This window comes from Megalobrama amblycephala, linkage group LG8 (genome assembly GCF_018812025.1).
Source record: "Megalobrama amblycephala isolate DHTTF-2021 linkage group LG8, ASM1881202v1, whole genome shotgun sequence".
NCBI classification, from domain to species: Eukaryota; Metazoa; Chordata; class Actinopteri; order Cypriniformes; family Xenocyprididae; genus Megalobrama; species Megalobrama amblycephala.
Window position 1 is genome coordinate 17,966,283 of NC_063051.1, and position 25,186 is coordinate 17,991,468.

Sequence of the window (25,186 nt, forward strand, 5' to 3'; positions counted from 1 at the left end):
TGTGTGTCTGAGCACAGCATTTGATCTTGAACATTAAAGGATTAGTTGCAGACTACAGGGAATGGATTACATGGCTCGTGTTCATTTGAATTTCCGGTTTATCTGTGTAATCTCAATAGGGCAGCGAGTGTGATATTTTCATCCTCTCTGCACACTTGGTGAATAAATCCGTAGTCTAGACTGAATTTGAAATTCTTCTTGAGATACTTTGGATTTAAAGGACTACATAATACTTGGTGTTACATCTACTATCTGCATTGTCTGTGTTCTGATATGTAGTATATGTGTGATAAAAGACTTGGTTTACACTTTATTGTAAGGTGTCCTTGTTACGGTGTAATTATATATTGAAGTACTGAGTAATATTAATTAACAGCATGTACTTACTATAGGGTCAGTGTTAAGTTTGACTTGGGGTTAGTTGCATATAATTTACTGTTATTACTATTACTGTCTCTTACGTCTCTTGTGAAACTAACTGCAGATTTTGCCGAGCCTCTGGCAATTCCCTCTTACATGGAACCAGACCTGCTCAGCCCCAGCCTCCCTACTACCAGTGCTCTGGACAACCAGCCTCCAGAAGAGAGCATCTCCATCCTCACCTCCATGGGCTTCCCCAGACATCACACAATCAAGGCTCTCAAAGCCACAGTGAGTGTCATGCCTCATCTGCTTCATAGACAGTGGCCCATAAAAAGAATTTGGATACCTAGGTCAAACTTAAATGTATGAATGTCATTGCATTATGATAAACTACACCTGTGGTTACTCTGCTAGAACACCTGTGTGAACTTTCCATATACATCCATCTACTAAAAAATTACCTTGAGACCAGCTGGTTAAATGTAATTTCAGAAATAGCTCAAGTTAGTTCTGATAAAAGTTCTAGTGTCATTTGTTTGCAAATGAAATTCATGCATTTAAAGGGTTAGTTCACCCAAAAAAGAAAATTATGTCATTAATGACTCACCCTCATTTCATTCCAAACCCATAAGACCTTCGTTCATCTTCGGAACACAGTTTAAGATATTTTAGATTTAGTCCGAGAGCTTTCTGTCCCTCCATTGAAAATGTATGTACGGTATACTATCCATGTCCAGAAAGGTAATAAAAACATCATCAAAGTAGTCCATGTGACATCAGTGGGTCAGTTAGAATTTGTTGAAGCATCGAAAATACATTTTGGTCCAAAAATAACAAAAACTACGACTTTATTCAGCATTGTCTTCTCTTCCGGAATCCTTTCCATTGAATTGATTCCATTGAATCCTTTCATCTGTCGGCATTGGTAATGCACTTTTACGTCGCCCTGGTTGTTTTTGGCGATTAGGACATCTGCGACATTTTTAAGCATCGAAAATACATTTAGGTCCAAAAATAACAAAAACTACGACTTTATTCAGCATTGTATTCTCTTCCGGGTCTGTTGTCAATCCACGTTCACGACTCTGCTTCTTCTTCTTTCCTGTTTTACGGCGGTTGGCATCCAGCTTATTGGTGTATTACCGCCCCCTTCTGCTCCGTAGTGTGGTTCACGACTCCACAGTGACGGTGCTGATGTAAGACGCTGCTGACGTGTTATCCGGTGCGCCCGAGCTTCATTTACAGTCTGAGAGAGACGCACGCTGTATTCAAGCTATTCTACATTGTTTGTATTTTGGTATTGCTATATTTTTTAAAATAGTGTGTAAGTGTGCATGTCGCGGATGTCCTAATCGCCAAAAACAACAACGTAAAAGTGCATTACCAATGCCGACAGATGAAAGGATTCAATGGAATCAATTCAATGGAATCAATTCAATGGAAAGGATTCTGGAAGAGAAGACAATGCTGAATAAAGTCATAGTTTTTGTTATTTTTGGACCAAAATGTATTTTCGATGCTTCAAAAAATTCTAACTAACCAACTGATGTCACACGGACTACTTTGATGATGTTTTTATTACCTTTCTGGACATGGACAGTCTACCGTACAAACACTTTCAATGGAGGGACAGAAAGCTGTCGGACTAAATCTAAAATATCTTAAACTGTGTTCTGAAGATGAACGGAGGTCTTACGGGTTTGGAACGACATGAGGGTGAGTCATTAATGACATAATTTTCATTTTTGGGTGAACTAACCCTTTAAGTGTACAAAAGTGTCCATGTACCTTTTAGGGCCACTGTAGATTGGATGTTACTGATTTGAACTGTTCCTAGCTGCAAATTTTTAGATGTGATTCTTTGGCAGGAATATAATTATCATGCTCCATCATGTTCCACAGACGCAACATGTTTCAGCATGTCAGAATCCGTTTTGTCACTCGCTGCTCTTCAACCAAGCATGTGAGATTGGAGAAGCTGATCTCTTTTGTTGAACTGTTTGGTACTTGGCTAACCTTCACATTGTCTTAATGTACTGTATGTTTGAAAGTTCATACTTTTCCTTTTTTTTTTTTTTTAAGGAATTGTGATTTTTATTGGTTTGAAGTTCTTCAGAGATCATGCTGTTATTTAGGACAAATTAGCTTGGTAACTAAATGTATATATACAGTACCGTTCAAAAGTTTTGAGTCAGTAAGATTTTTTTATTTAAAAGAAATTGATAGTTTTATTCAACAAGGATGGATTACATTAATTAAAAGTGACATTTTTCAAATGAATGATTTTCCTTTGAATTTTCTATTCATCAAATCCATATATATATATATATATATATATATATATATATATATATATATATATATATATATATATATATATAAATTATTAATTAATTATTATAAATTATAAATATAATTTTTTTTTTTTCAGAATTTTTGATGTTTATAATGTTATATGTTTAACATTATTGCTTCATAGCAGGACCTGCTTCTTCTTGAATATTTCTTTTTGGCTTTGTGTTTGAGTCAGTGTGGTGGTGTTTTTCATATCTGTGCATGTGTGTGTACGTGTGTTTAAAAATAGCCTCTCAAACAGCCAATAATAGCGCGGTAACAAGTGGACGTCTTCAACCTACGTCGTTCACATTTGTCCAGGAAAAGATGAGGGCGTCAGGGCACATTTGCTTTCACTGCTGGCATTTGCAGTGAATCACGGCGCTATTTCAGATTAGTGCCTATGCCTAAATGAGTCTTTTGACCACGCTAGAATGACCTCAGTTAAATCAAGGACTTTCGACTGGTCTGAGCGATTTAAAAATGGCTCTTTGCCTGAGGATATAATTTCGATGTTCAGTGTTTTCTTGTGAAATTAAAGCTTGCCATGTTTTTTGTCCAGTTAGGCTGTTAGTAACCTAAAAAAGTGGTTATGTTTATTAAGAGCTCCTCCACTCAAGTGATGAAATTATTTTGTCTTTTAGCCTGAAGGCAGCAGTAAAAATGTATTACAGTATCGTTAAGTGAAATTTTGTCTTTCTTCTACTCCTTGTGTGACTATATAGAACAACAACTTGGAGCGAGCTCTTGACTGGATATTCACACACCCAGACTGTGAGGAAGAGACTGAGGCTATGTCAGACACAGCAGACACAGAGCCGAACGATAACAGCTTCTCAAACGCCAATGCCCACAGCGACTCCTCGCTCTCTCCAGATCAGGACCTGTCCAGCCCCCGCGTCAGAGACGGACCAGGGCGTAAGTGCCCACTGACTATTAAATTCAGCAAACAGAGGGTCAACACATACTAAGGATTACACACATTGCTGGTTTGATATTTCATTCTGATATTTCATTCATTCATTTCATTTTTTTTCTTTCTCAAAGGTTATGAACTGTTTGCCTTCATCAGTCACATGGGAACATCCACAATGTCTGGTCATTATGTGTGTCATATCAAAAAAGAGGGCAGGTATGCTGATTATAATGTGTGTTATTTATTTGCACATTTTCATTTTGTGGATGTTACAATCGGACTGATTGCAGAGAACATCTAAAAAACAATTGTTTTGTGCCTGTAAAGAACAAACAATGATGTATAGGTGAATGATTATAAATGTAAAAAAAAAAAATGAAACATGTAAATGTGTTAAAATGATAAAGAAAATAAAACCTATTTTAATAAATATAAGGAAAACACATTTTAAAGTTAAACTTTTTACATATTAATTTAAAATGTTTTAATTAATTAATTTTTATAAATAAATTCATAAATATTTTAACCAATTATAATTACATTCATAAACAAGTATAAATGTTTAAAATAAATATTTTATCATTTATAAATGGATAAATAAAATTATAAATAATTTAACCAATTATAATTACATTTATAAACAAGTATAAATGTTTAAAATAAAAAATTTAACCAATTATAATTACATTCATAAACAAGTATAAATGTTTAAAATAAATATTTTATCATTTATAAATGTATAAATAAAATTATAAATAATTTAACCAATTATAATTACATTTATAAACAAGTATAAATGTTTAAAATAAATATTTTATAATTTATAAATGTATAAATAAAATTATAAATAATTTAATCAATTATAATTACATTTATAAACAAGTATAAATGTTTAAAATAAATATTTTATAATTTATAAATGTATAAATAAAATTATAAATAATTTAACCAATTATAATTACATTTATAAACAAGTATAAATGTTTAAAATAAATAATTTAACCAATTATAATTACATTCATAAACAAGTATAAATGTTTAAAATAAATATTTTATAATTTATAAATGGATAAATAAAATTATAAATAATTTAACCAATTATAATTACATTCATAAACAAGTATAAATGTTTAAAATAAATATTTTATCATTTATAAATGGATAAATAAAAATATATATATTGTAATGTAAAAATAAAATTAAATAAATGATAAAATGTAATTGTTTGGAAAAATGTTTATATTTATAATATATATATAAACATTTATAAATGTTGAAATTATTTAAAAAAAAATAAATATAATTAGGAAAAAAATAAAGAATGAGTTAAAAATTATACATTTTTTTTAAATTTTATCATTAGAATTTTAAAATGGGCTTATTAGAAAAAAATATTTAAAATGAAAAAAAAGTAATAGATACGTGTGTGTGTGTGTGTGTGTGTGTGTGTGTGTGTGTGTGTAAAACTCAAACTTTTTTTTCCACTTCTCTAGATGGCTGATTTACAATGACCACAAAGTTTGTTTGTCAGAGAGACCCCCTAAAGACTTGGGCTACATGTACTTTTACCGGCGCCTGTCAAGCTGCTAGATCTGGACCTTCACAACCTTATGCACAGCCATTTGGCCAGAGAGGTGTGTGGGGCACCACTGACACTGCTGGAAACTAGGGAAGCATTTACATCTGTGAGACGGAGAGAGAACCTCTCAGTCCCTGCCAAGACCCACACAGACACTAATACCACAGGAACGGTCGAGCAGGGAAACGAGTGTGTGTGTGTCGTCTGTCCGAGTTTTGTTTATTTGTTCGTCTCGTGTCTGCTTTAAAGGTACAGTGGGATGTGTGCAATTTTACGTATGCAGATTATTTTCCTAATATATTCTCAAATTATTTGTTATGTTTCTCTTTGAATACTTTAAGCTCCTGTGCCAGTATTTTCAAGGCGTACTTCTTTTGAAAACATAACACGTGCCTGCATTTACAAATGTTATTACTGCCATCTCAGAATGTACTCCCTTCAGTTCATGTTCTTTGGGTTACCTAGTTGTTCAACAACAACAAAAAGTCTGTCAGAGGAGATTTCAAATAGAGATCATGTTTAGTGGATTTTGATGAAACTGCAATCGATCTATAACGTAATGTTATTACACAGAAACATTTGTTTTTGACTCATGCCCATAGAGGAAAAAAGTTTATTGAAATGTTGGACTGTGGTCCTTGTTTGGTAGGTCTTAGTTTGCTGATAGATATGTGCTAGATTTATGTTCTAGCATTTGGATTGATCCATATTTGTGGCATCAGACTGATTTTTTTTTTTTAATAATGGAATCTATATTTCAGGTTTATTCTCCCCAACTGCAAAAGTTTGTCCAGTTTCTATACCTTCAGGCAGAAGTAGACCTTTTTATATATATATATATATATATATTCAAGAACATTGAGCCTCATTTATTGGCATGGCTTTAAAAATATTTTGTTTGTACAATATCATTACATTCAACTTTAAGTCCATGATAGCTTTCAGTCAGTCTGTGATATCTGACCAGAAAGTGCACCAATATCACATATTCATGCAATGTTCAAGTGCTTTACTTTGATCATATCTTTAGCAGTTTAAAGACTGGAATGCATTTGAAGTCGTTTCGTTTCATTTATTTCCAGTCTCAAAGAATGTAAAACTATTTTTATCCCATACCTAAGCAATATGTGATGACATACTGTATAGAGCAGAATTATATGCAGTATTATTCATAGAATGATCTCAGATACATGTATGTATTGGTGCTCAGTGTTACCAAATCACAAGCTCTTAAGCTTTACAACATATCTGACAAACTTGGCTCCGCCTCCATCACCTTCAAATCTTGGACATTTCATTTATTTGCTGAAGAAGCATGTCATTACCAAACAAAACCCGTATTCGTTCTTGGCAAGTATCCTTTAAAGTGTTTTATTACGCCGTGAGCTTCAGTCTGAAGGTTAGCGCTGAATTAAAGTTTAATATTCATTGTTTTACGACGTGATCTCGCTCAGGCTGAGGTGGGGCCTGTTCATCTCAATTTATTTCAACTGATGTTGCACATTCTGTTGAAGATTGTACCCTGTCATGTTTCTTTCTATTGTGCACTAGCTGTTACGTTGGGAGGTCCGTGTCTTTGTCCATTTACCTCGTGTTGTGCATGTGTCTTCCTTTGGCGTATCCATCTGAGGTTCTCTCACTCTTTCTCTTCCTCTCTTTCTAACAATGAATGAATATTCATATCCAGTTCCTCCTGTTTCTCTTTCTCTCTCTTTTCTTTTTTGTCTTTATATTGGGTGTGAAAGTGGATGCTTTTACCTCACCTTTATTAAACATGCCTTGATTTTTTTTTTTTTTCAGAATGTGCACTAAAACTCCAAAGTTAGTCAGTTGACATTTTGCAATATATTATTGATTTTTAGCGAGTTCTGTTTTTCATGGAACTGAAGGTTAAGTGGTACGTTTTTATTGTTGAACTTTTTTTTTTTTTGCAAAAAAGGTGTGCCAATTCTGTAGCTACTATACAAACTTGCCCACTTGTTTGTTAAAAGGTTTTTTTTTTTAATGGATTTTCTGATCCATATATATATAAACACACAGTCATGGCAAATGTGGGAATCCTCATTTGAAAATCTGTTCAAACATACTTGTGGATCAATGTTTGGATTGTTCAATAAAATCCACAATTGTTTATCTGTACCATTTTCATATTTGGCGATGCCAGTATTGAAAGAGGAGATTTTATCCATGGAACCATTTGTTTTGTGAGTCCCTTAACAGCTAAATGCACTCATGGCAATAATTTTTGATCGACAGCAACAACCAGGCATACAAATTCTATTACAATGTTTTATTTTAAAAGATAACTTTTGTGTATGCATCTATCTTTTAAATATTGGACCAGAGTTATTAAAGCCTTTGGCAAACATTTAAGAAAGTTTGCACGTACAAAATTCAGAAACACAGCTCTGAATGATGCATAATGTATTTGAGCCTCTAATTCTAAAGGCTTTAGTAAATCTGGCTATTGCAATAGTAATATAAGTGACTATAAAGAACGTCTTGTTGAGATTTTACCCACGGCATTGAAAAAACTCCTTGTTATTTCTAGGTATTTTACGGTTAATATGCCGTATTCTTCAGATCAATATATATATATATATTGTTAAATGCAAAATTTTGTGATTACAGTGATAAATAAGTCATAGAAATGAAGGGTATAGATTAAAATAGGCATGTCAAGTTCATGCATATAAATAAATCTACAGCATTCAAAAATAAGTATATTCGGCATGCGATCATACATCAGGAGTATTTCTGGAGCATGAATTCATCTAGACAATCACACCTGAGATTGTACAAAGTTCTAGAAAAGAGGAGGTTTGGCCTCAGGCATTAGAGAATCTACAGTATCTACTGTAACATTCGGCTACAAAGCACAAGTCTGTTCTAACTGTATCGATGAGCATTTACAGGACTTTTCAAATAGTTTCGGATACAGAATAATAAAACAAATACAGAGTGCAGTAATTAAATAAATATAATAACAATAACACTTGATAATGGGTACTTGAATGGCTTTGCATGCTTGTTCGTTGATACATATTATTTAATAAATAAATTCTTCCACGTTGTGTGGGGATAATGAAAATATATGATGCTACAAATAAGCTCAGCTGGATCAGGGAGACTTTTAAAATAAGAAACAAAATATTAAGTAAAATAGACCATTGTCTACCAGATCTTCTCCCTACTGTACCAGTTTACATCTTATTACAACACAAAGGGCTTTTCACACTTGAAATAGTTAACCCTGGGTCATTCTAAACCCCGGGTAAACAGAGTCCTGGGTTTTCTTGGCTGAAGTTTCACACTGCTCATAATTTACCCGGGGTTAACAATAAATCCTGGGTATTCATAAACTGACGTTTCACATTGTACTTTCCTAAACCCTGGATTAACGTTCTTATTTGCATATTTGCAGTGTCATTGATTGGATAAACGCAGCACGCGACCTGTTTACATTGGCTTGCTCTAGCATTGTGCATCCTCGTATTGCCGAGTGGGGCATATCGGACTATAAAGGTGAATGAAACGGTCTGTTCTTCACTCAAATTGTCGCGTTTTCGGTCAGCATTTGACATTTTTCTTCTAAAATGCTGAATTTACTGTTTATATACAATGCGCAGCGTTTCCGTGACTGTCCAAAGGAGGCAAATATGAGTACACTATTGCTGTCTGTTGCTAAGCGTCTAGCTGTAACATTAGCAAAAGCGATGCTAACCCTGCTCCGGTCAGGGTTTCTAACCCCGGGTAAAAAGCGGTGCTAACTCCGCTTCAAAATTACAAGTATGAAACATTCCTTTACCCGGGGTTAAAAGAGGTGTTTAGAACGACGATAACCCGGGGTTAAAGGATTAGTTCATTTTGAAATGAAAATTAGCCTAAGCTTTACTCACCCTCAAGCCATCCTAGGTGTATATGACTTTCTTCTTTCTGATGAACATAATTGCAGAAATAGGGACTGATGAGTATGAGCTGAAGATAGTGCTTCCATCCACATCCATCCATCATAAATATGTGCTCCACACAGTTCCGGGGGGTTATTAAAGGCCTTCTGAATAGAAGCGATGCGTTTGTGTAAAAAAAAAAAAAAAAAAAATCCATATTTAACAAGTTATGAAGTAAAATAAATAGCTTCCTCACGAGCCACCTTCCGTATTTAACGTACGCAGAAAGTGTAAAACTTGCAGTTCACAAAGCTTACGCTACGTTATGCTATGAAACGCTTTCCTTATTCAACTTACAGAAAAAGTGTAACTGACATGATGCCAGTTTACACTTTCTTCATAACTTCAATATGGAAGTCGGCTTGAGGGTGAGTAAAGCTTGGGTTAATTTTCATTTCAAAGCGCTGTGTGAAAAGCCCTAAAAGTGACAAAGCATGTATAAAATGCTATAGGATTTTCTTCTGCTTCCGGGCTGCATGAAGAAAAAAAAAAATCTATAGGTTTTGCATAGCATTTTAAAATCATTCACCTATGTACTGACTTTTCTTGAAGCGCATATTCAACATTGAGCACTTGTGTGTTCACGCTGATGAGCAAAATGGAAAGTCATGCAAGCTGGAGATAAACCTTAATAATATGAGTAATAACGTCAGTATTAGGGTATAAAACTGTGAAAAATCACAAATTGTTTGGCTTAGATATTGGGCAGCTTTCTTCAAAAACAGAGACACTTTTTTTCCTGATAAATCCAGGCTGATAATTGTGGCAAAAGGGGGCAGTATATCAGAATTCCCTGCATCGAATTTTGTAAAAAATAATGCTATGTCTAATAACATTTCAAAGATGTGGTGTGTTTCACAAAAAGACCTTGATGGAACATAGACTTCTCCTCAGTTATATCAAGAGGTCATTGTATGGCAAGGAATGGCTTTTATCTGATATCATACCGATAACATCTTAATTATTTATTTTACATGCACGATAAAGTAAGGCTTCTTAATCTGGTCTGCAAGCTCCAAGAAATAAAGGGGATGATGCAGCAGAGATCAGGTGAGGAATGTCCAGGGTTGAACTAAGTGCCACCAAAATCAATAATAACCCCACCATCTCAAATAAAGAGTGCAAGTGAATCAATACATAAAGTCTACGCAGTACAGTACATTTCTAATCAAGTCATTGATGTGAAGTCAATGTTCTTCTTGCACATTTAAAGTCTGCGTTCCTCTGATCAGTTGTGGAATTAAGTTCTCCTCCGATTCCCACTGTTACATTTAAAGGTCCAGCTGATATTTTCTCTAAGGCATACTTGTACAATCTTCGCCTGGCATTGTGCTCTTTAGGATAATCGTAAACTGATGTGCAAATCTATTAAAATGGTATCATCCTGCACTCAGTTCTCAGGAATGTAAAGGTGCTCTGCGAGAAAAAAATGTTGCTTTCTGACAAAGTTCTTCCCATTAAGTACTTTGGATATTTGCCATGGTTAAAGGGTATTCTCGCTCACATATCCAGGTTAAAGGCTTTCATAAGCAAGTCCAGGTCTCCTATGTTAGCAGCTTGAAAAAGCTCTGGCTGGTCCAGCATGGACAGTGCTATCCGAAGGGCCGCCCAGATGTTTCCAGACATGACCTGGTGCGAAAGCTGCCGACTCCTGCTCTTTCTCTGCATACCAAGAGCCGTCAGGAAATTACTGGCTGCCTCCCTGCAAGAAAAAAAAAAAAAAGGTTGCAAAATGGTGCATTTCTACAATTACGGGTAATTTTGGCCCTCAGCTGTGCTATTTTGAGATACCATGATGTGAACTAAAATGTGCTTTTAATATACTATCTCTGTATTTAAAAAATATATTTAGTTACCACTTGTAGTACACTATGGGTTCAAATGTACTATAAGTAGTATCTAAATACATTTTTTTTTAAATACAGAGATAGTGTATTAAAAGCACATTTTAGTTCACATGTCATGGTGTCTCAAAATAGCACAGTTGAGTACACTTAGATGTTCTTACGATTATCTTAGTAAGTACTAAAGAAGAATTTTTTTGTATATTAAGTACAAAAATAGAGCACTTTAAGTACATTATTGAAATGTACTTTTTTTTCACCTGGGTTGTGACTGACTATTCAGAAAATGTATATTCATTTTTCCAACTAGTTCACTAGTTTATTTAATTTGTACATAGACAAACATGCATCAAAGGAGAATTCTGTCATTTTTGTAAAGTTAATATGAACATTTCCACTATAGTGTTTTCTCAAATTATACATTGTGTTTAATAGGATGTTGAATAGATGTTGTGTTTAATAGGATGACAGTGTTGAAAATTTTGCAATAAAATGGCCAACTCCTTTGTCTTGCTAAGGCTAATTTAATACCTTAAATTTTAGTATTCTAAATACACAAAATATATTTTCACATAATTTGACATATACACTATATTGCCAAAAGTATTGAGACACCCCTCCAAATCATTGAATTCAGGTGTATAAAATCAAGCACCTAGGCATGCAGACTGCTTCTACAAACATTTGTGAAAGAATGGGTCGCTCTCAGGAGCTCAGTGAGTTCAAGCCTGATACCGTGATAGGTTGCCACCTGTGCAATAAGTCCATTCGTGAAATTTCCTCACTACTAAATATTCCACGGTCAACTGTTAGTGGTATCATAAAGTGGAAGCAATTGGGAACAACAGCAACTCAGCCATGAAGTGGTAGTCCATGTAAAATCACAGAGTGGGGTCAGCACATGCTGAGGCACAAAGTGCGCAGAAGTCACAGTTTCTGCAGAGTCAATAGCTACAGACCTCTAAACTTCATGTGGCCTTCAGATTAGCTCAAGAACAATGCGTAGAGAGCTTCATGGAATGGGTTTCCATGGCCAAGCAGCTGTATTCAAGCCTTACATCACCAAGTGCAATGCAAAGCGCCGGATGCAGTGGTGTAAAGCACGCCGCCACTGGACTCTAGAGCAGTGGAGACATGTTCTCTGGAGTGACGAATCACACTTCTCTGTCTGGCAATCTGATAGACGAGTCTGGGTTTGGCGGGTGCCAGGAGAACTTGCCTGACTGCATTGTGCCAAGTTTAAAGTTTGGTGGAGGGGGGATTATGTTGTGGGGTTGTTTTTCAGGGTTTGGGCTTGGCCCCTTAGTTCCAGTGAATGGAACTCTTAATGCTTCAGCATACCAAGACATTTTGGACAATTTCATGCTCCCAACTTTGTGGCAACAGTTTGGGGATGGCCCCTTCCTGTTCCAACATGACTGCGCACCAGTGACCTCACCTGACCTCAACCCGATAGAACACCTTTGGGATGAATTAGAGCGGAGACTGTGAGCCAGGCCTTCTCGCCAACATCACTGCCTGACCTCACAAATGCGCTTCTAGAAGAGTGGTCAAAAATTCCCATAAACACACTCCTAAACCTTGTGGAAAGCCTTCCCAGAAAAGTTGAAGCTGTTATAGCTGCAAAGGGTGGGCAAAATCCATATTAAACCCTACGGATTAAGAATGGGATGTCATTAAAGTTCATGTGCACGTAAAGGCAGGCGTCCCAAAACGTTTGGCAATATAGTGTATCTTGTACACAACAAGTCATTAGTCACCAAGTCATTTTTACCTTTTTTTTATTTTCCTCCTTTTTTTAAAAAAATAATAATTTTCATCTACTAAACATAAACATAAAAGTCATGGCAAAAATGCTGACTGAAGAACAGCCATAATTTGTGTAAAAATTTATAAAAATTACTCTCACACAATAAACATCAAATTACTTTTACCTCAATTTTTAATCCTACTTTAGATGATCATATATTTGTTTACATTTAATAAATTTAATAGTTATGTTTTATATAATAATATATAAAACATAATTAATAATGTTTATATAATTTTCATATTTCAGTTTCATATTTTAAAGATCCAATGGTATAATAATAAAATCTACACATAAAGGCATCTGAAAAGTAGCACAAATAAATTACGAAGGCAGTTTCCACAAAGGCAACATTTTCCATAACAGTATATATGACCCTCATTTCAAACAAACAGCAACAAAAAAAAAAAAACCTCTTTAAAAAAAAATCAACCCCTGGGACACAAAAGTACCAGCAGTTGAAGAAACATCCATAAATCAAGGAATAAATGTTTCTTTATTATGCTGCATTTATTCAGGCATAAACCCAGGATCAAAGTATTTATACAAAAAGTTTTACATAATTTTCAGGACAACTCTGTCACAAACCTGTGAGCGCCCATATTAATGCAGCTGATGCCAAGATTGTAACGTGAGCGGATGAAGCCGGGCTGGAGCTCCAGGGCTCTGGTGTAGGCCTCCACAGCCTCCTCGCTGCGATCTCCATTAGCCAGCGTCGCCCCCAGCCGATTCCACAGCAGGTAGTCCTGTACACACCAACGGCAAAAAAATCCCCTCTGGCTCAGTGTCATGGATCAAAATAATTATCACTCTGCGTTTGAAAGATTATGCGGTTACATGCGACCATGTTTAATACCATTAAGTGATGATGTGCTCTCTTTCTTTTAGGGATAAAAAATATGAATTTGACCTTTAAGTACTGTGACACGGTCTAAAACAGTTGTACAAAGAAGTCAAAAGGAGCCTGGTATCAGAGTTTCACTTCCACATTGCCATTATCTTTCATCGTATTCACGCTCTGAGCCCCCCAGCAGGCAAGCAGACATTACCAAGTCAAGCAGATGGGGAGGATTTTCGATTGAGTGTAAATGCAGTCTACACAGGGGGACAGAATTTGGCTTAGCAAGCATCAATCGTCGACAAGGTGACCCACAGGGTTCTGGAGTCAGCGCTCATGAATGGTAAAGCTCCCCTCAAGTTTCAAATGAACTGTTTCAAAGATTTCGGAGGCACTTTGTAAGCCCCGGTGACTTTCTCCCTAACTCCTTTGACCTCTGCCTTTAGGGTTTCTGGATGTTTTAGCCCCAGTTTGTAAGTCGAGTACACTGAACAGTGACTTACCTCCGGCCGCACTGACAGCGCGGCGTTGAAGGCTTCCACCGCTTTGTTGAACTCGGAGCTGAGGTTATACAGCACTCCCATCCCTGTCTGCAGGTCTGGGTCGATAGTGTCCGAGTTCTGCTGGGCAGCGTCCAGGTACAGATCCTTCACCTCTGGCAGCAGGGGGCTGGAGCGGCAGAAGACATAAAAAGATAGAGAGAGAGAGAGAGAAAGTGACGAGAGACCCAGAGGCATTGCCCTTCAGGGACGTCCCTACCAGCAACATCATCAAAATGTGTCATTTAATAGCTAAGAAAAGGGAAAGGGACTCTCTAGAGAGAGATTTAAAGTGTTGGTTCCAAGAACTTTCCATTTAGTGTTTGGAGCACTACATGTTGGGAAACTATAACCCTGTCAGTTTAATCATATAAAAATTAGGCACAGGAAATTGCTAAAATACATGACCAGTGGAGACAGTAGAAGTTTTAGGATTTGTAGGACATAAAAAAATTAGACAAAGTTGGGGGAAGGGGTTGGTATACAAACAAGAAAAAATAATTTTTAATAATAATAGTAATTAAAAAACATACAGGTAATACTGTATATATTTTTATATATATTATATATATATATATATATATATATATATATATATATATATATATATATATATATATATATATATATGTATATATAATATATGGTAACACTTCAGTCTGGGGAACAATTATCACATTTAACTAGTTGCTTATTATCTTGCATATTGGCTGTTTATTAGTACTTATAAAGCACATATTAATGCAATATTCCGCATGACCGTATTCTATATCTCTTAATCCTACCCAATACCTGAACTTAACCACAATAACAACTACCTTACTTATTAATAAGCAGTAAATTAGGAGTTTACTGAGAAAAAAAGTCATAGTTAATAGTTAATATGTGTTCCACATACTAAGGTGTTACCATATAAAACAACATATTTATATAACAATATAATATATAAAAATACTTCATAAAAATTTGATTGGTACAAGTGTGCCACACGAGTCCTGAAAAGTGAAGCCAAAGCATCTCAATCGCCCCCAGGTGGCTGGATGCAGTATAGGTCATAAACCTCACCCTCTCCATGTAATGTAATGGGACGTGAGACAAAACTAGTTAAATTACACCTCAAATATTTTTTCTAAAGATGGTTTCTGTCATTTTAGTTTTTATTAATCACGCTGATGTTAGTTAAAGGTGCCCTAGAATCAAAAATTGAATTTACCTTGGCATAGTTGAATAGTTGAGTTCAGTATATGGAAAAGACATACATTGAGTTTCAAACTCCATTGCTTCCTGCTTCTTATGTAAATCTCATTTGTTTAAAAGACCTCAAAAAAACAGGCAAATCCCAACATAACACCGACTGTTACGTAACAGTCGGGATCATTAATATGTACGCCCCCGCGATTTAAAGGGGCCGCGCGCTGAATCGGTGCATAGTTAATGATGCCCCAAAATAGGCAATTAAAAAATTAATTTAAAAAAATCTATGGGGTATTTTGAGCTGAAACTTCATAGACACATTCAGGGGACACCTTAGACTTATATTACATCTTGTAAAAACTGGTTCTAGGGCACCTTTAAAGTGTTCATTCTTTAAATATATTTGTTTTTAGTTAGTTATTTGATGCAATAAAAATGCGGGTTTTGACGTAATGATTGACAGCTGAGATTGACAGCCTCTCTGAGTGAAGTAGTCACTGAAGCACCAATGGACTTTTTTCTGGATCTTCAGGAGGAGATTGGAGCTGTTTATTTCACACCGACATAATGAGTTGTTCAGCAGTATTAACTGATTCTGCGGGAGTGTGGGCGGAACCTTGATATCGCGGCTCCACTTCGTGCTCGCTACTGCGCAGACTCGGGCTCCAAGTTCACTATGCGCAGACTCGAGACTCAGTGCCATATTGGCACACTGGCAGCTTCACTTACTACAATGGAAGAGAGTGAATGTGCGTCGTCCATCTTTTTTTACAGTCTATGGGTTGGTATAAAAACCATGCAAATTATTAAATAATAATAATAATTAATTATTATTATATAATTAAGAAACAATTATATATGTAAGTAGAATAAGTAGAACTGGAGTTGAGGGAAGAGGTTGAGGGATGGTTGTTTATCTTAATAACAACAACAACATACATTCATACAACATTCATTCATACATTCACTAAAATGACCTGCTGATTAGATGTAACTGCAAACATGGCTAAAACTTTAAGTTAGTTCTGAAATAATTAGTTTGAAACCACTTGTTTGTTAACATTTTGTTTCTACAGTATTGAAATTCATACATTAAGTGTAAGTTAAGTATCCAAACCAATTTTGGGGCTGCTGTATATTCCTCACTACATATTGTCACTGTATTCATTTGAAACCATACCAGCCAGTTGAAGAGGAGTGGGAGAGTCGCCGTGAGCCAGGTGAGCCCTGCAGGTGCGTGCGGCTCTTCAGAAGATGCTTGTATTTGGGGTTGTGCCTTATCCAGCCCAGCAGTGCCTCACACGCTTCCTGCCTCATGCCTGTGTTGGTCAGGCTCACTGCCAGGGCCATGAGGGCCTGAAGGTTGTTGGGGTGGAGCTCCAGACACCTGCACACACATACAGGGAAGCATCTAAAGAACCGCTGCTTTTGATGGACACTAATTAGCTGTCTGCCATCATAATGAGAGGCAGATGCTTCCTTATTAGTGCTGGTTTTAATTCATGGGTGAACGCTTGTGTCATCTCATGTGTCTGCATGGAGACAATTTAAACATATTTCATAAAACTAAAATAAATCTTTTGCTCGGTTTATGATGGAAGTCGCGTTCCCTGTTTTACAAGTGTAAGAAAAAAGACTGAGGGTGACATCTGGATATTGTTTATTTCCAAACATTGGCTACACAGCTGTATTGAAGAATAAATATGGAAATGTAACAATGCCAAATAAAAACTTTTACTAGGTTGTCTTTGTAACAGTCAGTAAAAACATTTTCTCTTGTTGTCCATTAAAACAAAAGCAGTGCACATTGCTGATGATTTACCTGCTAAATCCATCAGAAATATCAATTCTAATCTAATCTGATCTCATCTAATCAGATTTAGGTAAAAGTATACTCAACCCCCACCCCCGCCAGCCCAAATAAGATGTCGGCTGTGTCCCAATTCACATACTTAGACGATTGGATGGATTCTGATTGGCTGTCAATGGGTCTCATTCACTAAAGCCCAAAGTATACTTCACTATTTACGTGTACGCGAGGTTCAGCGTACAGAGCGCAATGTCATCAGAAGAGTATGCGCACCGCTGGATTTTTGTAACCAGGTCGCATATGCGCTTTTTTTTTGTTTTGTTGCAGTACTTAGTTTATCCACAAGGTGGCAACCGTGTCCTGGGGCTGTTGATTCACAAGGTAGTCAAACAAACCTTTATAATCAGAACAATCTGGAACGCATGCAAGGTACAGCGACAATGGAGGCCTAGTTCAGGGGAGTGAGGTTTTACACGCACAACTCTTACTAGACTACGTCTGTTACAGTAGCTCTGCATAAAGACGCAGATGTACAGCTGGTTAATGAGAGGTTTGTAATGTCTGTATAAAAGATGTTTATTGCATTTGAAATCGTCTTGGCATTGCTCACAAATCTCACTGCGCTGCTCTCAGGCGAGAACGCGTCTTTAGAAATGTCGTTTGCTGAGAGTTGCGAATGAAAAGGGTGTACGAAATGCCCTTATATGGACATGTTTTTGGGGTGTTTTATGTAAATGACTTACCTTGGGCACGCGGTCGCTCATTTAGAATAATCCGTATTTATCAACATTAGAACTAAGTTAGGAACAAACTCCTGCGTGTGCGCACATGTTGCGAATTAGGCATAAAGATTTTGTGAAATAATAATTCAGAAAGTTTTTGTGAAATAATATTTCACAATAATTTTTTATCAAACAAATGCAGCCTTGGTGAGCAAAGAGAATTTCAAAAATATAAAAAAAAATCTTACAGTGAGAGAGAAACAGCAGTGTACATGTTTTTTTTTTTTACCAAAAGTCACACAAAGCTAGTACAAAGTAAGCCACTTTGTTATTTGTTTACATGTAACCTGCATTAGCATTTAGCTAACTTCACCTACAATTCTTCACCTTTTGAGCCATATATTTATTAAAAATTCTGTGGCAGTTTTGGTGTTGCATTCCTTGCCTCTTTAGTACAGCTGAAACTGATTTGGATCATACTAGTTCTAATATTACATACTACTTAAGACAAACGGGATGTGAATTGGGGCATAGCAACTGTACGGACCAACCACAGATGACACACCATTTTAAAATGACATATTAAATTATGTTTGATAATATGAGTGAGGTAGACATTATAAAATCACTCCATTCAAAAGTAATGCGGATACATGGTACCAAAACACAGCTTTGAGTGTCACCAATGATTAACACCCATAGATTGGAGTTTTCACCCCGGTCGCTCAGAGGAACATTGTATGAGATTATGACTGGCTGTTCTATCCAAAATGAATATAATCTCCCAAAGGCCTCTGTGCTTATGAAATGCAATTTTAATTGGATCACCGGGTTATTACAGTAGCCCTTTATCTCGAGCAGGAGAGGACACAGCAGAGAGCTTTGTCTCATTTGGTGTCACAGATAACCACATGGAGGTGTTCGATTCAAGGCCTGTTTGACATTCTTCGGGTTGAACTTCCTCTCTGCATTAAACATGCAGAAGGGTCTTATTTTCATTACTTATTAAACCATTTCTATTCTGAATGACGATTCACTTTTTGATTAACCTTAATCTTGACATTGATGGTGATGAGAATCTCGGTTCATACCTCACAATCATCAAGCATACGTACTAATACAAACCAACTCTACTTTGCCATAAACACTCAGTCACATCGTAAGTGTGATGACTCAAACTTCATGCGCCAAACAGCTCAATGTAAAACATCATTTGCATATGATTCATGCAGGGATACTTCCTTACCTCTGGAGGGAGACAATTGCTGCCTGCTCATTCTCATTCTCTGCTTGTGTGGTTCCCAGCACCAACCAAGCCTGAAAAGAAAATAGGTACTGAACAATGAGCTTTGGGGTTATCACCTTGACTCCGGCGAGGAGCTTCTATTGTGCAGGAGCTACAGTGCTAACCTGGGGGAAATGATTCATTTTCAAAAGCCTGTGGCTCAGACATACAACACAATGTTAGCGAGGAACTGAATGGATTTGTGTTGCCATTACTTGGAGAAAATGAAACATTGGACGTACGAATACTGCTAGACAAATATTGGAAGTTTAGTATGATTTATTATGTGACTGAATGAATATTTATGCTATGATTCCTAAATGAAACATTTGTAAGGTTATAAACACTGAATTATTTGAAGACAAGCTTATTAACTTTGTGTAGGAGGAAACTGCATTTCAAAACCTTTCTGACAAGGCTACAGTTTGTGAATACAATGGAAAAAGTATTAATGAGCCGTATAAATAGAATATCTTAACAAGGTTGGCTGAGTCTGGGCACTTAACCTGCTAGGGTACAATGAGTATAGCGTACTTCATTACATTTCACAAGCAAAATCTCCCCTGAAATGTTATTTGCTTGTAATATTATCTGGTGACATTCAGCTTTTTTTTGGAGACACAATCATTTAGAGGTAGGGTAATTCCAGGAGAAGAGGGATAATCCTTTCTGGGATGTAACTGAACTATTACATCATTAAATCGTCTGAAAAAGGGAACCCTACTCAGTTACAGGAGTGTTAATGGTTTGCCATCAGTCACTTTCAAGTGTGATGTCTAATACAGAACTCTCACTGAAAATTAGTGTGAACATGGACCCCCCTGCCTTGGCTAATCATGCCATGATCAGTAAAAATGTTCAGTGTGGGCAAGAACACAACTACCACTTATCACTGTATGTAGGAAAGGTATGATGGTAGTCTGATTGGCAGAACATGTAGTTTGCTGTTTTCAAGCTGTGCAGACATTGATTGGATGAAAGTACCTGGCTTACAATTGTTTTGTAAGCCCGATCCCTCACCTCTGAATCCTGAGGGTCCTGGAGCACAGCTGCTTCCAGAAGAAGTACGGCATTAGGCAGTTCTCCCTCTCTCGACTTGCGTAATCCCTCCTCAAATGCATTTGGCCAGTCTTTGAAAGGGTTATCTGTGTGGAAGTAGTATCCCTGAGGAAGAAATTATGGAAATAATTAAGTAGTGGAAAATGTATGAAGCTTTTACATACTAGAAAAATAATGAAATACATTTTTAATCATTTGTTTGAATTGCTTCTCCTTTACCTTTTCGTAAGGAGACACATTGGAGGGAATCTGCGGTTGGTCATTCTCTGTTAACCAGTTCCTGCGAGCGAGCTCTTCCCACTCTGCCTGCATCTTATCCCAAAACTCTGTGTCTGACTGTAAGAGATTTGAGAAAGGAGAAATAAGAAAGACATGTTGACACAATGTACAGTACCATATTAAAACAGTTCTCCTAAAATATTAAATTTTTTACTATATCATTCTGTAATATTTAATTTAATTAATGATATGTAGCTTCTGGGTCAATCAGAGTGTAACGTGTCGGTGTTGTAGAGACAAGGCGTTCACGGACTTCCACAAGCAAATGGGTATTTATTCATATAACAGAGAGAGACAACATCCAAACACATGAGTTAACATTAGAACAGACAAGGAGTGAAGGGAGTGAGTCCATATATAGGGAGTGCTGACGAGGTGGTCCAGGTATGATGATCATATGTGGGGAGAGCGAGGGAAGTGAGTGCAGGTGGAGAACAGGAGGATAGTGGGAAATGGAGTCCGGACGACACGGGATATGTAACACAGACACACAATTATTCATTATATTTAATGAATAATCAAGAAAACTCACTCTCCCAACACAGTTCTGTGAACCCATCCCCTAAAACTGCAACTAACACCCCAAATGCCGCTAACACCAGGCCTCTGGTTACTGTGGTAACACAGATAAGGTTTATGACCAGAAGGAATTTGCAGAGTTTTGACTCTCACTTAATTCTCATTGAAAAGGACAAATAAACCCTTTTAACCCTATATATATATTTTATATATTACCAATTGAGAAATGTATCAACGTGTATTCGAATTCACTATGTGATCATTCTTTGTCTATGTATTAATCCTTGAATGCATGTGTTAGTATTACTCGATTAATCAAGATTGCATATAGTATATCATTCTTAATAACTACACGATCATGTATATTATATGTTGATACCTATGCAACATATTAGTATTATAAGAATCTTGAAGGTTCTTCTCTTAAACACCCAATCAAATTACATATGCAAATACCTGAGGACAAAGGATCGTAAAGTTTCCCTCCAAAGGAACAACTTCTTTTTGGCTCACACACCTCCAGAGGGTGTGGCATCTTCAAACTGATCACAAGATCATGCGGTCTTGGATTCTGAGAAACTCTGATGTGAAGATGATGCTGAGCTAGAAGTCTTCTAAGGAGCCCTAAGTTTGTGCCAGGCTGTGGCCTTGTTTTTCTATTCACCAAGGATCCTCTGACCCCAGTTGGTTCTCTCTCATCAAGATAACATCAGCAAAGATCAAATGGAGCCTCAACAAATTCCATTAGGGCAGTTTTATTCAAATGGGACAGACATGCAAGTATCAAACTTAGTCTCATTATTTGATGCTTTAAGTATCCCTACCCCTTTTAAAGAAGGGTGTGTTAGACTAAAGAAACTGATGGTTTTTCTAATGGATTGTAATATTAATTCTGCTATATATATACACAGTGCTCAGTGTAAATGAGTACACCTTTGAAAAGTAACATTTTAAACAATATCTCAATGAACACAAAAAAAATTCCAAAATGTTGACAAGACTAAGTTTAATACAACATCTGTTTAACTTATAACATGTAAGTAAGGTTAATAATATAACTTAGATTACACATTTTTCAGTTTTACTCAAATTAGGGTGATGCAAAAATGAGTACACCCCACAACAAAAACTACTACATCTAGTACTTGATTTTGTAATGACAGCACCAGGTCTTCTAGGCATGGAGTGAACAAGTTGGCGACATTTTGCAACATCTATCTTTTTCCATTCTTCAAGAATGACCTCTTTTAGAGACTGGATGCTGGATGGAGAGTGATGCTCAACTTGTCTCTTCAGAATTCCCCATAAGTGTTCGATTGGGTTCAGATCAGGAGACACTGAATCACTTTCACCCTGTTCTTCTTCAGAAATCCAACAGTGGCCTTAGATGTGTGTTTAGGATCATTGCCATGTTGGAAAAGTGCACGACGACCAAGGGCACAGAGTGATAGTAGCATCTTCTCTTTCAGTATAGAGCAGTACATCTGTGAATTCATGATGCCATCAATGAAATGCAGCTCCCCGACACCAGCAGCACTCATGCAGCCCCACATAAGGACACTGACACCACCATGTTTCACTGTAGGCACCATGCACTTTTCTTTGTATTCCTCACTTTTGCGACGCCATACTGTTTTGAAGCCATCAGTTCCAAAAACATTTATCTTGGTCTCATCACTCCAGAGTATAGAGTCCCAGTAGTCTTCATCTTTGTCAGCATGGGCCCTGGCAAACTCTAGGCAGGTTTTTTTGTGCCTGGGCTTTAGGAGAGGCTTCTTTCGTGGACGGCACCCATGCCTGCCATTCCTCTGCAGTGTACACCGTATTGTGTCACTGGAAATAGTCACCCCAGTTTGGCTTTCTACTTCTTTAGATAACTGCAGTGAACTTGCATGCCGATTTTCTTCAATCCTTCTTATCAGAAGATGCTCCTGTCGACTTCCATGGATGACCTGGGCGTCTCTGTGAGATGGTTGCAGTTCCATCTTTTTTAAATGTTTGTACCACTTTTACTAAAGTATTCTGACTGATAAGTAAAGCTTTGCTGATCTTCTTGTAGCCTTCACCTTTCTGGTGTAAAGAAATTATTTTCTTTCTCTGGTCTTTGACATTTCTCTTCCATGTGGTGCCATTGCTGACAGTATGAAATGGGAAGGGGTTTTAACACCCTTTTATAGTCAGCTGTCTGCTGGACACCTGTGTAATGAATAATTAGGCTCACCTGTGGTTGGATTCTTGTTAAATTAGACATTTGTAGTCTAAAATTTAGCTGTGCTCCAGAGACTTTCAGTGGGGTGTACTCATTTTTGCATCACCCTAATTTGAGTAAAACTGAAAATTTTGTTCTCTAAGTTATATTATTAACCTTACTTTCATGTTATAAGTTAAACAGATGTTATATAAAACTTTGTCTTGTCAACATTTTGGAAATGTTTTTTGTGTTCATTGAGATATTGTTTAAAATGTTACTTTTGTGTGTAGGGGTGCACTCATTTACGCTGAGCACTGTACACAAACACACACACACACACACACACACACTTATAAAACCTTTGGTGACATTACAGTGATGCAATTCCTGAAATTCATCAAGGTCATGGATTCACAGGAAACATACTGGTCAAAAACTTTAGAGATGCTGAAATACCATTTTAATTCATTAATTCACAGAATGTATTTAATCCAACTAGAAATTTTATCTGCAACCAGCTGCAAAAAAATAAAAATAAAATAAATGAAATGTCTCCGTAAAATCATGCTCTGGGTAAATCTTAGTCTTTAGTTGAGTCTCTGCAGGTGTGCCACACTTATGAATGTCTCAAATCTGTATCAACATGCCTCTGAACTCTCTGTGCTCAGCAATCTGAATAATGAATCACTGTGCATGAATATTGATGGCAAGAGGAGACTTACACAGCCACGCAAGCAATCATTCAGCTCTCAGCCATCTAGGACATTTGGAAATCTCATCTAAAGGGTTTGATTAATCAAAAAAATAAATAAATTACTTTCAGATAGCATTAGTCAGCGAGCTGACTGCACTAAAACACTTTGATTTTAAGCAAAAGGACAAAATGGTTGAAAAATATTTTGAAATGTTAATAATAATAATATATATTATATAAACTGTGAAATATTATACCCAAAAATTCTTCATACAGTTGAATACCAGTAAAATTGATTAAATAAAATTGGAACCAAAAATGACTAAGAGACTTATCATAATCTGACATAATTAAGATGATTTTTTTCTGACACAGTTTAACTCATATTTTATTACCCTTTTTTTTAATAGTGAATAAACTGTATTAATGAATGAAATGTTCAAGGTGTCTGAATAAATTTAGGTTTGACTGTATGTAAAACATATATTGACATATATTCATGTTATACTTGTTTATCAAAACCTCACACATTACTGTCATAATACATAACATTACTGTTATAAAAACAGAAGCGACAGGAGTATTTGTTGAAGTCACCAACCAATCAATACAGGTCCCAGTATTACTTCATTATGGCTCATATTCACTTGAAAAGCACTGATGTAAGAGAGCTATCTGCTTTTCAAAAACCTTTATGGCTTGATTCCCTCAGAGATTGTATTTATGATGAGGGTTTTCAAAGAATGTTGTGCGACTGAAAGTTGATGAGATGTTATTTTGTTCAATGACATCTTTTGTTGAGGAGATAAATGGCCCTCCGTGTTTTATGATGGGCAACAGCTTCACTAAGTGGCCAATTACGGTAATTGTATGACCCACCCCCTCTTCCCCCCAACAGCTCAGCACAGAGACAATCCAACTAGTCAAAGGTCAAAGTTGAAGACTCATTATCTCTCATCCAGAGAAAGACTGCCCGACTGAACTTTTTAATAGCCAGAACATTTGTGTTAAGTACATCCTTCACAGCACACATCTTCACCGAACATATCGGAGACATTTTTTTTTTTAATCCAGCATGTTTTTCGCAATTGTTCTATTTCTAAATTATAGAGTCCTCTACATTTGTTTACAAAAAAAGACTTTCATAAATTTAAATGTAAAATATAAAAATAAAAGCTGAAATATTAAGTACTACTAAAATAGCATTTAATAAATAATATTAAAATAACACTGCACAAAAGTAGCTCATACAGTTTGCAC

The 25,186-nt window shown here is 36.3% G+C and overlaps 2 protein-coding genes across 8 annotated transcripts in view; one reads left to right on the forward strand and one right to left on the reverse strand.

Annotated features, from left to right (window-relative positions):
• The window catches only part of usp13 (ubiquitin specific peptidase 13), a 33,762-nt gene extending 26,439 nt beyond the window's left edge, over nucleotides 1–7,323 (forward strand). For both annotated transcript variants that reach the window (XM_048199775.1, XM_048199774.1), the window contains exons 18-21: nucleotides 485–651; nucleotides 3,423–3,615; nucleotides 3,745–3,829; nucleotides 5,107–7,323. In XM_048199775.1, the coding sequence (XP_048055732.1) occupies nucleotides 485–651; nucleotides 3,423–3,615; nucleotides 3,745–3,829; nucleotides 5,107–5,203 (542 nt within the window). In that variant the 3' untranslated portion in view covers nucleotides 5,204–7,323. The remainder of the gene's footprint in view (nucleotides 1–484; nucleotides 652–3,422; nucleotides 3,616–3,744; nucleotides 3,830–5,106) is intronic.
• A 2,755-nt stretch (nucleotides 7,324–10,078) lies between these two features.
• pex5la (peroxisomal biogenesis factor 5-like a) overlaps nucleotides 10,079–25,186 on the reverse strand; it is an 87,263-nt gene continuing 72,155 nt past the window's right edge. For all 6 annotated transcript variants that reach the window (XM_048199776.1, XM_048199779.1, XM_048199781.1 and 3 more), the window contains 7 exons: nucleotides 20,463–20,579; nucleotides 20,205–20,348; nucleotides 19,146–19,216; nucleotides 16,548–16,754; nucleotides 14,138–14,303; nucleotides 13,385–13,542; nucleotides 10,079–10,844 (listed from right to left, as the gene is read on the reverse strand). In XM_048199776.1, the coding sequence (XP_048055733.1) occupies nucleotides 10,643–10,844; nucleotides 13,385–13,542; nucleotides 14,138–14,303; nucleotides 16,548–16,754; nucleotides 19,146–19,216; nucleotides 20,205–20,348; nucleotides 20,463–20,579 (1,065 nt within the window). In that variant the 3' untranslated portion in view covers nucleotides 10,079–10,642. The remainder of the gene's footprint in view (nucleotides 10,845–13,384; nucleotides 13,543–14,137; nucleotides 14,304–16,547; nucleotides 16,755–19,145; nucleotides 19,217–20,204; nucleotides 20,349–20,462; nucleotides 20,580–25,186) is intronic.